This window comes from Phyllostomus hastatus, unplaced genomic scaffold (genome assembly GCF_019186645.2).
Source record: "Phyllostomus hastatus isolate PE091 unplaced genomic scaffold, TTU_PhHast_1.1 phas_contig_40, whole genome shotgun sequence".
Classification (NCBI taxonomy): domain Eukaryota; kingdom Metazoa; phylum Chordata; class Mammalia; order Chiroptera; family Phyllostomidae; genus Phyllostomus; species Phyllostomus hastatus.
In genome coordinates, this window is record NW_025333872.1 from 50,088,684 (window position 1) to 50,104,066 (window position 15,383).

Below are 15,383 nucleotides of genomic sequence, written 5' to 3' on the forward strand. Positions count from 1 at the left end.
AAGAGTCGTTTATCCTCAAAGTAATCTTCTTTAGCCAATCTTAAATTGAATTTAATAATGCATGATACTTATAAATATTAATGACTATTTTGAAACTGTCTTGAATGTCTCTGACATTAAGATTTAAAAATAACTTTAGATCACTTAAAAAGATTAAATGAATATGAGTTGTAAAAAGACTACATGTGTAAATAAAAATGTTAAATAGGTAAAATGGATAGGCTTTTGAACATTTCACATTCAAAAGTTTTGTAGGGTGTTGGGGAAGGAGGAGATCTTCAATGTTTATTTTAAAACAAAGTTCTTGAATTTAAAAGAAAATAATACAAATAAAAATGTTAAGTAGGGGCTAAAACAGCTTATCACACATTACCAAACAAAAATATTTTAGTTCAGAGTTAATCAACAGTATCATTTCAACCAATTTTTTAAAAAGTTTACCATTTGTAAAAAATATTTGTAATTTCCAATATTCTTCTTCTGAGAGAAACTTTAAATCCTTTTGGCGTTCCTTCAACAGATCTTGTTTATCCAAAATCCATTGCAAACTGGAAGAAGCAAAGATGTCAAAACATGTTATAGAAAATCAAATAACAAAGTTATAGAAAGCATTCTAATATTGAACAAGTTATTAACATTCTGAGAAATACAAAGTACACATAACCTTGAAAGACAGTATTTTCCACATTTATTGAAACTCCAACACTGAGAAATATCTCACTAGTAAGTGTAAGTTGCCCTGAAAAAAAAATCTACTATAATTTCTATCTTCATTCTCAGTCTGTCACTAGCTTTACTGTATTTCATTGATTCTAAGATTCTGATATTAACATGCATCTTACAATCGGTGATGCCTTAGCCTTTTAACTGGCAGCATGTTTTTTCTTGCTTAGTGATATATAAAATAACGGTGAAATTATTTGGCACCAATCAATGGTGCCCTGAATTTGAGATATATCTTTCTCAGTTGTTCATGGGTAACTAAAGCACTTAATTTCCCTACCTCACAATTCCAATCACTTTAAAAGCTCCTTCAGAATTTATTCACTGATAGCCTCCTTCCTCCTGCCTGTCTACTATTTTTAATCGAAGATATGAAATTGACATGATCCTCCAAAAAACTACTCTGCAACTTTCTTCTGTCACTCAGTATGTAATGGAAATTCTTTTGTCAATGAATGTATTATTCAGCATCCTTTTAAATTGCTGCACAGCATTATGGATGAATTATTTAGCTAATCCCTATTGATAGGTATGTAGGTTATTTTTTTTACCATTACAAGTAATACTTCAACAAATATCTTTCTCATTTATCCTTATATATTTGATTAATAACATATTTAGAATAATTTCCTAGATCAGATGGGTCAATTTTGCTGGTATCTTTGATATAAATGGTCATTTAAGTTCCATTAAAAGTTATACCAATTTCCATTTCTATTAAGAATACATGGGTATGTCTTAAAATATTTAACCCTATGGGTTATTGCCAATCTTTTAAATAATTTACAATTTAAAGACAAATTAGTATCTTATCATTTTTTAAGTGTACATCTGAAGTTAAACATTTCCCATGCCTTTATTGGCCAAATACAGTTCTTTTGTACATTATAATTCTAATATTAGATCATTTTTCTAATGATAGTCATATTTTTTGTGTTTAAGAGATTCTTCTGATCTCAAATTTCTATATTATGGATAATAAATATTTTTCAAATATGCTGCAAACATTTCTCAAGTTTAGCATGATCTCTCAGTATTTAGTTATATGTAATACAGAAATCTCAATCACTTATATATCGAAATCTACCCATATTTTATTGACTTTATGCTTGTCATGCATGAGAAGGCCTCCCCTGACACAAAATTTTTAATATGTATACACACACATTTACTTATATTTTCTAATACCCTTAAGGCTTTTTTCTTTCAATTTGTGATACATCTACAATTTATTTTGGTACAGATAGTGCAGAGCTCCAGCTAAATGTTTCTCAAATGGTCATCCAAATGTCACCAAAGTATTTCCTAATGTTTAATTTTATCACTGTTTTTGAATCTTCTTTATAATTTCCCATTTTTAATTTTTATTTTTTCTATGCCATACTATTTTAAAACATATAAAATTAAATAATTACAATCTAGTATGGAAAATACCCCCTTTCTTGCTACTATTCAGAAAATTTCTGGCTACTCTACTACAATTATTATTCTAAGACCTGAATATCAAATCCCAAGAAAGGAAATCCACTCAAAATTTTGTCTGGACTTGCATTAAATTTAAAGATCAATATAGGGAGAAATGATACCTTTACAATGTGAGAATTCAAACTCTACATATTAAAATCTTTAAAAAAGTTTTTCCTTCCTACCCTGGCTTGTGTAGCTTAGAAGATTGAGTGTGGGCCTGCGAACCAAAGGGTCTCCGGTTCGATTCCCAGCCAGAGCACATGCCTGGTGTTGCAGGCCAAGTTCCCAGTTGGGTGTGCACGAGAGACTACACATTGATGTTTTTCTCCCTGTCTTTCTTCCTCCCATTCCCCTCTCTAACAATAAATAAAATCTTTTTAAAAATTTCTTCCTGTGTAGGTCCTGTACGTTTCTTAAATTTATTTTTGAGTATCTTGTATTTTCTGTTGCTACTGTAAACCATATTTCTATTGTTCATTTAATAGAAAGCTTTCTATGTTTATATTTGTAACTGGTGATGTTATTAAACCTTTGTTATTTCTAATTTTTCAATTAACTCAATTTTCTAATTTTATCTCCACATACTGATTTTATCCTTCTTTTTAGATCACATTCTATCAACTGCGTTTAGTAGATTCAGAACAATGTTAAACAGGCACAATAATTTTCCTAATGTTTTACTATTAAGTATCTCTTGTGATGTTTTGATATGTTTTTATCATGTTAAGAAAACATCCTAACTGCCCTTACTGGTGTGGCTCAGTGGACTGAGTGCCAACATGCAAAGCAGAGGGTCTCTGGTTCCAGTCCCAGAGCACATGCCTGGGTTGCAGGCTAGGTCCCCAGTAGAGGGTACTCAAGAGGCAACCACCCACTCATGTTTCTCTCCCCCTTTTTCTCCCTCCCTTTCTCTCTAAAAATAAATATATATTTTTAAAAAGACATAATATCCTATTTGTTCTAGTATGAGCATTAATCAAGAATAGGTGTTGAACTTTTATTAGGTATCTTTTTGATGCCTTCATTGTTTAACAGATTTCCTAATATTAACTGTATTCTATAACAAAAATGCTGTCATTTAAAAAATTTTTAAGGTAATGTTGGACTCCATTTGTTAATACTCTATGATGCTTGCATCAATACTCAAAAGTGAGACTTTTTAGTGCTATTTTTTGCCAGATTTTACCATTGTTATTGCAGCTTCATAAAGAAAACTAAAAAGCTTTCTTTCTTTGAGTGTGAACAGAAATAATTTCAGTAACAGATTCTCTTGAAAATTGAGAAAAAAATTAGCCATAAAATAGTTTGGGCCTGGAACATTTTTTAAGGAGTTCTTTGGTAACTTTTAAAATTTGTTTTAGCTTTCAAATTTACTACCATGGAAATACATTTATACATTTGGGAGATAACCCAAATGTGTATCTGAGTTTATTTACTTATCTTATTCCTAATTTTGTAGTATTGCATTATCCTTTTACCTTGATTCAACTAGCACCAGTTCAGTCTGTTTTCATTTTACCTTCCAAAGAATCAATGCTTATAATTTCCAACAATTTATTTTTTCCTTCTAATAAGTATCAGTGTTGTTTTTTTTTCTTTTTTAAAAAAATTTTATTTACTGTTAGAGAGAGGGGAAAGGAGGAAGAAAGGAAGAAACATCAATGTGTAGTTGCCTCTTGAGTGCCCTCTACTGAAGGCCTGGCCCACAACGCAGACTGGGAATCGAACCAGCAACCCTTTGGTTCACAGGCCAGCATTCAATCCACTGAGTCACATCAGCTTGGGCAGTATGAGTGGTACTTTCATTCTTTTGTTTCCTGCAGTGCATTTCCTTTTTAGTATTCTTACGGAGAATATTTTATTTGTATTCTCTCTCAATTATTTAGGATATTGATTTTTCTTGTAAATTTGGCTTTAGCTACAATATATGGATATATATTGATCTCATTATTTCCTCACTATTACATAATTTTCAATTTCCCCTTTGATACAATAAAGCATCCAGAGCTGGTTTTACACTTTTAATTCAAAAAATTTATTTCTTTTTAGAAAGGGGAAACGAAGGAGAAAGGGAGAGAAACATCAATGTGTGGTTGCCCCCCGAATGCTCCCTACTGGGGACCTGCACTGCAACTGAGGCATGTGCTCTGACTGGAATCCAACCAGCGACCCTTTGGCTCACAGGCTGGTACTCAGTCCACTGAGCCACACCAGGGCTATCCTTTTAATTTTTATTACCTGTTCATTAATTCATTCAGCCTACCAGTCAGTATTTAGTGACCTTCTAGTATGACTGCATCATGATCAAAGAATGTGTTCTAATACAATTTTCTGAAAAAATGCTGTAATTTGCTGTTCCAGGATTATCATTATTTTCATCTCTAGTCATTTTATCTTTAAAAAATAAACTTCACAAATATTTAAGTTTTTCCTCACAATACATAGTATAAACTCAGAAGATATAAATACATTTCATGAAATTTAAGATGACATTGCTTTTAAGATTCACCATTATTTCATGTACTAAGAAGAAAAAATGCTATCCTGAAATGTTAAAATGTGCACTTTAAAGCCATGAAATACAGCATATTTCATGTCAACTTTCCTTTTCACCAAAATCACCTAAAACAATGGTTTTCGTAATTATTTTGTGTGTCTTTTCAGAACTGTCTTCTCTTTCATAATTGTTACCTTTTGCAGATCAGGGACTCCATGATTCTCAAGGAATCAGAGGAAAGCCAAGTGTGCCCCTTCTACCAGGACCATTTCAACTGGGAGGCAAGGGTAGTTTCAAAAAACACATTTGATGTTATTATAATAATTTTATATTTGAAAAGTGAAAAAACAATTGTTTTTATAAAAGAGATCTTGCCCCTGTTTTGATAACCATTCTCACTATGGCATAATGCTTATCAAAAGAGGGGCATAATCTTTAAGTTGAAAAAGTCTATAAATTCTGACAAACATTTAGCTAGCTGTCAATTCTCTCACCTTCCTTCAAACTTATCAGAATACCCAAATTTTCTCTATTTTAATTTTGCCCAAGCAAATATTTCAATGAGTCAAACAGTGTAAAATAAAAATATCAGAAGTAAAACTTCTATAGCATTTCATCTCCACAGAATTACTCCACAGCAAGAAAAGAATCTGCATTTCTGAAAATAGGTTTCGAAAACCACCGTTTCTTTTTTCCTGCAAAGGGCCAAAAAAAAGAATGAACAATGGAATCCACCTTTTTCACAGAATCAAAATTTAAATCACAGTTACTAACGCTCTCGGCATTAAAAATTACTTACACTAAAATATAACCTTTGTCAGGCTGTGTTTATCTTTCAACTGCGCAGTCTAGTCAAACCACCTTCCTGACTGCTTAAACAAATGTATTCAGGGGAAAATGTTTTTAATATTACTCAGGCTCTTCCATGGTCACTGACAGAAACAAAAACTTAATCATGAAAAAGGTTAAAGAAATAAGCAACGTTATTGAAAAAATACACTCTTAAAACTTAAGGCACAGGCTAATGAAATGGATAAATTTTGAGACCACCTGCCCTAATCTTACCAACATAAAACCCCACGCAGACGTGAAGTAGTGGCAGGAAGCAGTTAGTGAAACATGACTGACTCCCCCCTCTCCTCGGAATATAAACCCACTCAAGACAGGAGGTGAGAAACAAAACACTACGATACCGACCCACTGACGAGATCCTAAACAAAAAGTGAACCACAACAGTCCTGAATAGCCAGCTTCACAGTCCTGAACCTTGTCACACTTCCCACACCTTTGCCCTTCCCATCTCATCCCACCCCAACCTCCTTCCAGGCCTAGCTAATCCAAGAATTTTAAACTCTGGAACCTTCCGACCTCGCAGACTGACTCCTCTTCCCCCAAGCTTCCCGCTCACTTATCATTCCCTCCCCCCGAGCCCGAAACCGGCCAAAGGGCGGGGAGAGGGGAGTTGCCAGAGAAAGACGCATCCCGCTTCCGGCCACAGCCGCAACGCGGGAGACTCCACGGTGTTCCGGACAGGGGCTGGGATCCAGGGACAGGGGCTAGGATCCAGGCCAAGGGGAGTCGCAGGCCCCGTTCTCATCGCCCCCCCTAGAGTCAGGCCCTGAGAGAAGACAGAAGGTAACTTACTAATGGGAGCTCTGCCAAAAGTTCCCTGCCATGGAACACAGCTTGCCCTGATACAAAAGCACCAGCCGGCGGAGCGGCTCTCGGAGCGACCATAGACCCAGCCCGCCTGGTAACCGCGCTCCTCTATCTGATCTACCCGGCTCCGCTCCGCGGCGGCGACGGTAAGAGGAAGAGGATGGCACCCTATTCTTTTTGACGCCGGCCGGCAACACTCTACTGTGTAAACCAGTTCCTATGGATAAAAGTTCCGACCCGCCCCGCTTTAGCGGAGGAAGCCGGCTGGGAGGAGACAGGCTGTGGACGCACAGAAATAGTTAATGGGAACTGGTGCTCGCGGGGGTCTAGGGCCTCTCGCGAGAGCTTCTTGCCAGTTCGGGCGTAAAGCCTGCACTGCTTGGTCTTGTGGCTTCCGTAATCATTCTCCGAGTAGAGTTGCCACTCCGGGTTTTGTTATTCCATTCTACAGTTTACAGGCCTCCGAAGCAGCGCGGTGGGATTGTATTAAAGGTTTTCTGCCTTTGGTTCTTTCTCCTGCAAATTGGGAAGAGAAATAGAGATTTTGGCCTCAAGGACCTACCTACCAGTACCTACTGGCACCAAGCGGTACGCTTTCTAAATAGAGTTCTTTTGCAGTGAAGCGGAAACATTTAGAGCGATACTGTTTTAATGCCAGCAAATCACTAGTTTCACATATATGTACTAAATAGAAACATATGGCCAAAAATGCAATACTTTAATTTTACAAGATGAAGTAATCTGTAGTTTTCATTTCTATTATTGATACTGTAGTTATTGTAAAACTTCTCATTAGTTTTCCAGAAATGGGACACAATTGGAAGTTCTTCACCAGTGTTCTCAGGTAGTTTGACGAAGTATTTTTCACAATGTGGGTGGAGACCAGTTAGGGTGTGGTTGAAACTGAGTATAATAGGCATTCCCCCCCCCCAAAGAAAAAGAAAGCATTTTCCTAAGTGAAATTTTTTTAAAGATTTTATTTATTTATTTTCAGAGAGGGAATGGAGGGGGAGAGAGAGAGAGAATCATCAATGTGCGGTTGCTGGGGGTCATGGCTTGCAACCCAGGCACGTACCCTGACTGGGAATCGAACCTGCGACACTTTGGTTTGCAGCCCACGCTCAATCCACTGAACTACACCAGCCAGGGCTAAGTGAAATTTTTTAAAAAATTAGGTATATTAAAAATAATAAGGATGTTACTTAAAATATCTGATTCAGTTATACATGGATGTATGTATTATGTCCAGATTTGAAATGCCATATGATTTCACTTATATGTGGAATCTAAAGACCAAAATAAACAAACCAACAATAGAACAGTCCTAGATACAGAGAACAGTTGGATGGTTGCCAGTGAAGGGGGTTGGGTGAAAAAGGTGAAGGGATTAAGATAGTACGACATAGGAATTACGGTCAATAATATTGTAATAACTGTGTGGTGCTAGGTGGGTACAGAGGGGAATGCTTTGTAAATTATATAATTGTCTAATCATTGTGCAGTATACCTGAAACTAATACAAAATAATATTGAATTAAACTGTAATTGAAAGCTAAAACTTAAATTTCAAAAAGGATGTGAAATGCATCGTAGTAGCCTTACATAAAGTATTTTATATCACATGTTACTCCCATAAAGTCCCATAAAGTTGCTTTCCTTGATCGTTGTTCTCTAGGTCTTTGAGAATCTAGTATGTTTTCATCTTTCAACTACTCCATCTTGGTTCTTTGCCTCCAGGCTTCAAATCTTTCCAGGTACAGTGCTCAGGACTTTCACAGGCTCTTAATCAGTGGTGAGAGACTTGAACCAGAAACAACACTGTCACTTCCTCTCTTCCCATTGACCAAAATAAACACACGCTTCTAATTTAACTGCAAAGGGGCTGAGAAATGTTCGGGAGTCTGTAGTATATTTGATGAACTATTGTCTGCTACACTGCAAATTATAGTCAAAAAAGTTTGAAAGGCAGTAGCTTAAGAAATTCCAGGCCCAAGGCTATTTCACATTGGTTGGGAATTTCTTCAACTCTCAGAGGTTGCCAGTTTGACAATATCCTGAAGATAAAGATACTGTGATAAACTGGTATTGATAAATGTTTTGTTCTGTGTGCCCCCACTACACTCTACCACTAGGCCAGCATTGTTTCATACTTAATTCTGCATTCTTCTTTCCACAAAACTGAACTCCTTGAACTTTTTTTTACTAGTAGTTCAGGGCCTTAACACATAGGCATAGCAGGAACTGGTATTTGTGGGGCAAAGTGCTTAAAGAAGAGCAATATGATGTTGTGAATGAAAAATTAGGCTGAAAGGTATTTAGAATGCAAAAAGAAATCAGAAATTACTAGAGTCTTGGAGATTTAGGTCCCTTCTGTGAACTCTTCTAAGCAATTTACCAGAAATACTACATAGAAATGCTTTTCGTGTCGAACCCGGTTTCTGCTTCTCATCCAGAACTCCAAATGCCCAGGGGCTCCCCATGCTCCCAGTGACCAAGAAAGAGGGGCCTGAAGCTTAGGCTTCATTAATTCCAGAGTAAATTATCTCTGAGGGTGCTCTGTAAAGGTAGGTTAAATTGAATGATGTGAGCTGAAAGCTAACTTCATTTGAAGACATCTGATGGAACAGAGTAATTTACAAAAGCTGTTAAGATGGAAAGCTAGGCTAGCCAGGAAAGCTAGGTAGCCCAGCTTACCTGGATGCAAAAGATGATGGACCATGTAGATTGCTGCTAGGGGTTTTTTTTTTTTTTTAAGCTTTCTTTAAATAGTTCTAAGAATATTGTTCCCTGGCTGGTGTAGCTCAGTGGATTGAGCTCAGGCCTGTGGGCCAAAGGGTCGCTGGTTTGATTCCCAGTCAGGGCACATGCCTGGGTTGCAGGCCAGGTCTGCCGTAGGGGATGCATGAGAGGCAACCACACATTGATGTTTCTTTCCCTCTCTTTCTCTCTCCCTTCCCTTCTCTCTAAAAAAATAAATAAATAAAATCTTAAGGAAAACAACAACTGTTCAAAAATAAGTAAGTAGTTCTAGGAATATTGTTTCTCAGTCTTCACTACCTATTTAATTTAAACTTAATGGAATCAGTCTTGTCCCTTCTAATCTTCCGTTTACCTTGTGCTTTTCAAATAGGGATGTGATCAATAAATTCTTGTTACTAATGTTGGTTCTCTTGCGGCAAAAAAAGCATTTATCCCTATTCCTACAAGGCTTTCCGCAGCAACATGAATACCATTTCTCAGAAACTAAAGGCTGGAAATTTAGTGGCTTTATCAAGCCCACTTAGCTAGTTAGTGGCAAGAACAGCTAGAATCCAATTCCTCTGATTCCCAATGCAATAAGATTTTCACCCAACTATACAGCTTCAATAAAACTAACTACTGTAAACTCATTATTCCAGGTTTGTGGTAAAAGTTTCTCCTCCCAAACACTATTATTGAAGATCATATCCTCACTTTTAATTAAATTGTCATGTGACTTCGCTTTGGTACTAGCAATCATTATTGTGAAAATATCCTCTCCTCTTTCTAGCCATTTATTGTGCCTCCTTTATTTCATTTCCTAGATACTTAAGTTTATTGAAGATGACTAAACCTCTAAACCTTCCGGTAAAGCACTATTTAGCCACTTTAAACCTCAGTTTCTTCAACTGTAAAACAGGGATAATCATAGTTCCTAAGTCACAGGGTTCTGGTGAGGTTTAAATAAACCTCAAATGAAGTTAGAATAGTACCTGATACATGGCAGGAGTTCAATAACTCCTTTATTTTAGCTTCCATTATTTAAGAGTGGAAGTCATTATTTTCACAAGTTTAGATTCTACAACCTGGACAAGAGTTCTGTCTTCACAGATAAGGAAAATAGTGCCACCTTGATACAAAGAAAGATGCACTCCACCACTTAGCACTAGCTCTTGATACTTCAATGCATTTGTACTCCACAGGGAACAATAATCAAATATATTGATTTACAGTGTGCTACTATACTCATGCCATTGGGTATTGTTTTTCCCTGTACACTTCTAGATCTGGAATCTCCAGTTTGGGGGATTCTGGAATTCACTTTCTGATTTCAGTTAGTCTGGAGTGACCTTTGAGAGAATACAATGTATCAATAAGAAACTTCAGAGCTAAAGCCCAGTATTATTGTCTAAAGATTCCAAAGACCAAGAAATGTCCCATTCCCAAAAAGATTCCCTATAACAACAACAACAACAACAAAGGTAAAAAAATTAGGAAAAACTTTAAGTCCAGTCAAGGTGATCCAGCTGGGAAGACTGTCTGGATTGCAACTAAAAATTTACACCAAGTTATTGTATTATTTTGCAATAAAGAGAAGGTATTTAAGGAAGGGAAATGTATGGAGTACATAAAAGGAAGTCAGAAAGGTCAAATTTGGCAAGGTGTCTATATGAGGCTTCTATTGCTGCTGTAACAAATTACCATAAACTTAGTGTCTTAACACAATTTATTATGCAGTCCTGGAGGTCAGAAGTCCTAAACAGGTAGGTCTTACTGGGCTAAAAATTAAGGTGGTCCTTCCTAAAGGATCTAAAGGAGAATCTGTGTTTCTTGCCTTTTCCAACTTGTAGAGGCTGCCTACACACCTTAGCTCATGCCCCCTTTCATTTTAAAAGCCAACAATGGCCAACTGACTATGACATAGCATCATTCTGATGCTTGCTCTTCTGTCTGTCTAACTGCTTTTGATCTAAATTGTATACTTACCAAGAAATCTTCCAATAATAATTCATTTTTCCACATGGATTTGCCTATAGAAATACAATGCTCTGAGCAATGAATAAAAGTATCTGATCAATGTGGCCATTATTATTATTTTAATTAATGAATTATTTTTTAAAATATTTTTTTATTTTTAAAAATATTTTATTTATTTATTTTTAGAGAGAATGGAAGGGAGGGAGAAAGAAAGGGAGAGAAACATCAATGTTTGGTTGCCTCTTGTGCGCCCTCTACTGGGGACCTGACCTGCAACCCAGGCATGTGCCCTGACTGGAAATTGAACTGGTGACCCTTTGGTTCACAGGCTGGTGCTCAGTCAGCCAGGGTGACTGAGCCACACAAGCTAGGGTTCAATCAATTAATTTATATTTTTTTTTATTATTATTATTTTTAGGAAAGAGTAGAAGGGAAGGAGAAAGAGGGAGAGAAACATGAATGTGGGGTTGCCTCTTGTATGCCCCCTAATTGGGACCTGGCCCACAACCCAGGCATGTGGTCTAACTGTGAGTCAGACAGTGGATCCTTTAGTTTACAGGCCAGCTCTCAATACACTGAGCTACACCAGCTAAGGCTACTGGGTTTTTAATATACGAATTTCTGTGAGCTTGATTATTGTGTGTCTAGACCTAAGAGATGGTGCAGACGCAGTAAGCTGGCAGCTCAAGTTTCTGAAGCTGCAAAAATGAAAACAAGATATGTGGATTCTGGTGAAGTCCATCTGTTCAGTGGTCTTCTAAAAAGATTAAAAGCTGACTTTTTTAAAAAAAGATTTTATGTATATATTTTTAGAGAAAGGAAGGGAGGGAGAAAGAAGGGTAGAGAAACATTAATGTGTGGCTGCCTCTTGTGCACCCTCAGCCGGGGACCTGGCCTGCAACCCAGGCATGCGCCATGACTGGGAATCAAACTAGCAACCTTTGTTTTGCAGTCTGGCGCTCAATTCACTGAGCCACACCAGTCAGGGCTAAAAGCTGACTTGGACATACTTTTCTCTTGAAACAGAAAAAGAATGGATTTCACCATATGACTATGGACTGAATGCTCTCCTAATTTCTTCCATGACATCCATATTGACCAGTTCTCTTTCTTATTTTTACTTCAATTCTGAACACAGGGATACCTCTTTTTATTGCACTTCACAGATTTTTTTTCCTAAAGATTTAATTAATTTATTTTTAGGAAGAGGGGGAGGGAGGGAGAAAGAGAGGGAAAGAAATGTTGATGTGAGAGAGAAACCTTGATCGTTGGCTACTTGTATGTGCCCCAACTGGGAACTGAATCAGAGCCCAGGCATGTGCCTTAACCAGAGATCAAACTGCAACCTTTTGCCTTGAGGGACAGTGTTTAACAAACCAAGCCAAACTGGTCAGGGTAGGTGTTTCAGTTTTTACTAATAGAAGGCAAGAACCCTCCACCAGCAAAACATCATGACTCACTTTATTGCAATACCTACTTTATTTTGGTGATCTGGAACTGAACCGGTAATATCTCTGAGCCTGTATTTTAATTAGACTCTTTTGGTGCTTAAGTAACTTTCAGCAATGTACAATTCACTATAAAAAGAAACATGGATTAACACCAGAATTATAACTAGAAAACTGTCCAGAATTGAGGCATATTTCTCTCTGTGTTTTCTCTTGTTTTCTTTTCCCCATCTACTTCATATTATCTCCATACTCTGTTTACTTCTTAGTGTCTGCTTAGTTTAATTTAATTTGTATGTTCTTCAGCTTTTCTGTACACCGTGAACTTTCAGTTTCACTTCCATTGTACTATATTCTCTATTTATTTCTTTTGTTTGCTTGTTTTCTTTATGTAGACAGGATCACACATACAAAATATTTGTCTGGGACTCTGCACACCTAAACACAGCTCTGATTAGAATTAACATGATTGGCTTAGAGTCATGGTCCTTAATCTTGACTCTACTTTAGAATTACTTGGGTTGATTCTACAAAATTCTGTTTCACAAACTCTACTCCCAGACCAAATGTCTTCTGTAGAACAAATACACATATACAGATATTTATATGCCTGTGTTCTTGTTTATGTATGAGCAAGGAAAAAATGTAGATAAATATGCATTAGGACATTAAAGTAATAATGGGATTAGTTAGATTGAACTGGGCAACTGCTAGGGTGTGGGGCCTTGGGAAAAAAATTTTGTGGGGTCTCTTTCTACATAAACATTCTGATTAAAAATTGTATTCCACTGGAACCTCTAAGGCTAAAGACATAAAGAAATATGCATAAACATTGCACTGTGGTTTATAAATTTTCTCCTTACAGGAGTGTAGATGAACAATTCTGAACCTGCTTTACATGAATGCTGAGCCTGAACAAATAAGTAAATGGATTGTAGATAGTGAGTCCAGGTTTCTCACTGTCAAGAAAGAAGTTATAAGTCATCAAAGGAGGAAAGCTAGAATTTTTTCTATGGTAATGGAGTAGAGTCTAAAATTACTGAATTAACTCTGTCATCTGACTTACCAGCTCTGAAATCCCACATGCTCTTGAATGCCCACACAGTAATTTTCTGTTGAGATGCTCAGCTGGACACTTCCATTACATCAAACTGCACTGATTTAATTTGTTAGTCTAGTTCACAAAGTATATGTTATACTTTTTATATATTCTTGGAGAAAAAACTCTAAAACTTTTCTGTTCAAAGGCATTTAAAATGCTGGAAAGGAAAAATAGCATGATCTCTTTCAGTCCACAACTTTAAAAAAGTTTTTGGAACTGCACTTGGAAAATAATTTTTCATGTGACTGTTAAAACTGGGTAAATGAGAATATTCTCTCTTCTTTTTTTCTCTCTGATATGATAGGAGGGGAGAAACCAAGGAATACAGAGCATAGTGCAAGGTTTTAGATGGGCTTATAGGAACTAGTTGACAAGAGATGATTGGTGGTAACACTGGAGGCAAGAGAATCAGGCACCAGTGGCCAGTAAGAAAAGTGCCTTGGATAAGTTGATTTAAAAGCTTTCTTTAATTTGAATGTCATGGTTCAGTCAAGTTCTTATAGAAAATACCAGAATTTGATGAGCTAATGACACAACCTTTTATCTAGGATTTTATCTTAATTTGACTCTACTCGTATTTCTCCTTACACATAGTAAATTTAATAATTAGAAAATATTTAACATGAGTAGTCTTTAACAGATAAACACAGTTTGTCTCCTGCACAACCACATCAAAATTACAGCTGAAATATATAACCACCACCACTCAGAACCATCAGAAATCAAGTGGAATGGAAGTCAGACGACCACAGAATTAAAGAAACTACATCCATCTGGACTGGGAGGAGGGACAGAGACACAGAACGGGCTGGTCCCACATCCACATGTGGTAGATTAAAATTCAGGAGGAATATCTTGGGAGCAAAGAGTCTCACCCTCATACCAGACTCCCAGCCCAGGGTTCCAATGCCAGGAAAGTAACCCCCTATAACTTCTGGCTGCAAAAACCAGCAGGGATTCAGTTGGTAGAAGAAACTTCTGGAGTGCCAAGCAGTGCCTTTTACAGAACCCACACATGGACTTAATCAGACTCACTCTGAGCTCCAACGCTGGGGTAGCAGCTTGAAAGGCACCAGTGGCATACAGGGAGGAACTGAACTGTCTGACATCAAGGTGAGAGTTGGACAGCTTTCTCCCAGACTAAAGGTAGGTAGAGGCCATTTCTGAACCCTCCCCCCCACAGAGCCACAGAGCAGGTAGGCTGGTGCCATATCTGAGGCTCCATCAACCTGGCTAACACTGCCCTGCCCTGGAGATCTCCAGAGACTCTGGCCCACCCAACTTCTGGGCCTACCTAAGTTGCTTTTCCATATGAATGACTGACCTTGACTCATGCTTCACAACTTCTTAAATCCTCTCTAATAAGCAACAGCCAGCCTCTGAACCTCTTGCAAAGTCCCCAGGCCCAGCACCAGCAGCAACCAACCTAGGTTCACAGCTTGGCTTTGCCTGGGAATCTCTTAAGCCCGGCACAAGTAGCAGCCATCTCAGATTGCTTTATAGCTCTGACAGGATGGCCGTGGGCAAAACACAGGTAGGGATTGACCTGGGCCTGTACCACTCAGGACACTCCAGAGCCTGCACACTCAGTGGACAGCTACAGACCACATTGGAGTGCGACCACTCTGCTTTCCCACAGCTCATCCTCCACAGAAGGTAGAGGTTGGTGGTCAGTGGCTACAGTCAATCCTTGCAGTTGACTGGCCTGGGTAAGTCCCTCCCATTGGCCCGCCAACAGCAATCAAAGCTCAACTAAAACAGGAGGGTGTAC

At 37.6% G+C, this 15,383-nt stretch overlaps 1 protein-coding gene across 3 annotated transcripts in view; it reads right to left on the reverse strand.

The window, feature by feature from the left end:
* The window catches only part of CCNC (cyclin C), a 28,862-nt gene extending 22,301 nt beyond the window's left edge, over nucleotides 1-6,561 (reverse strand). The window contains exons 1-2 of one of the 3 annotated variants that reach the window (XM_045842770.1): nucleotides 6,332-6,561; nucleotides 442-548 (exon numbers count right to left, since the gene is read on the reverse strand). In XM_045842770.1, the coding sequence (XP_045698726.1) occupies nucleotides 442-548; nucleotides 6,332-6,363 (139 nt within the window). In that variant the 5' untranslated portion in view covers nucleotides 6,364-6,561. Of the gene's footprint in view, nucleotides 1-441; nucleotides 549-5,486; nucleotides 5,954-6,055; nucleotides 6,184-6,331 lie in introns of those variants that run through there. The other 2 variants (XM_045842768.1, XM_045842769.1) reach the window with 2 other exon arrangements.
* Between the last annotated feature and the right edge of the window lie 8,822 nt (nucleotides 6,562-15,383).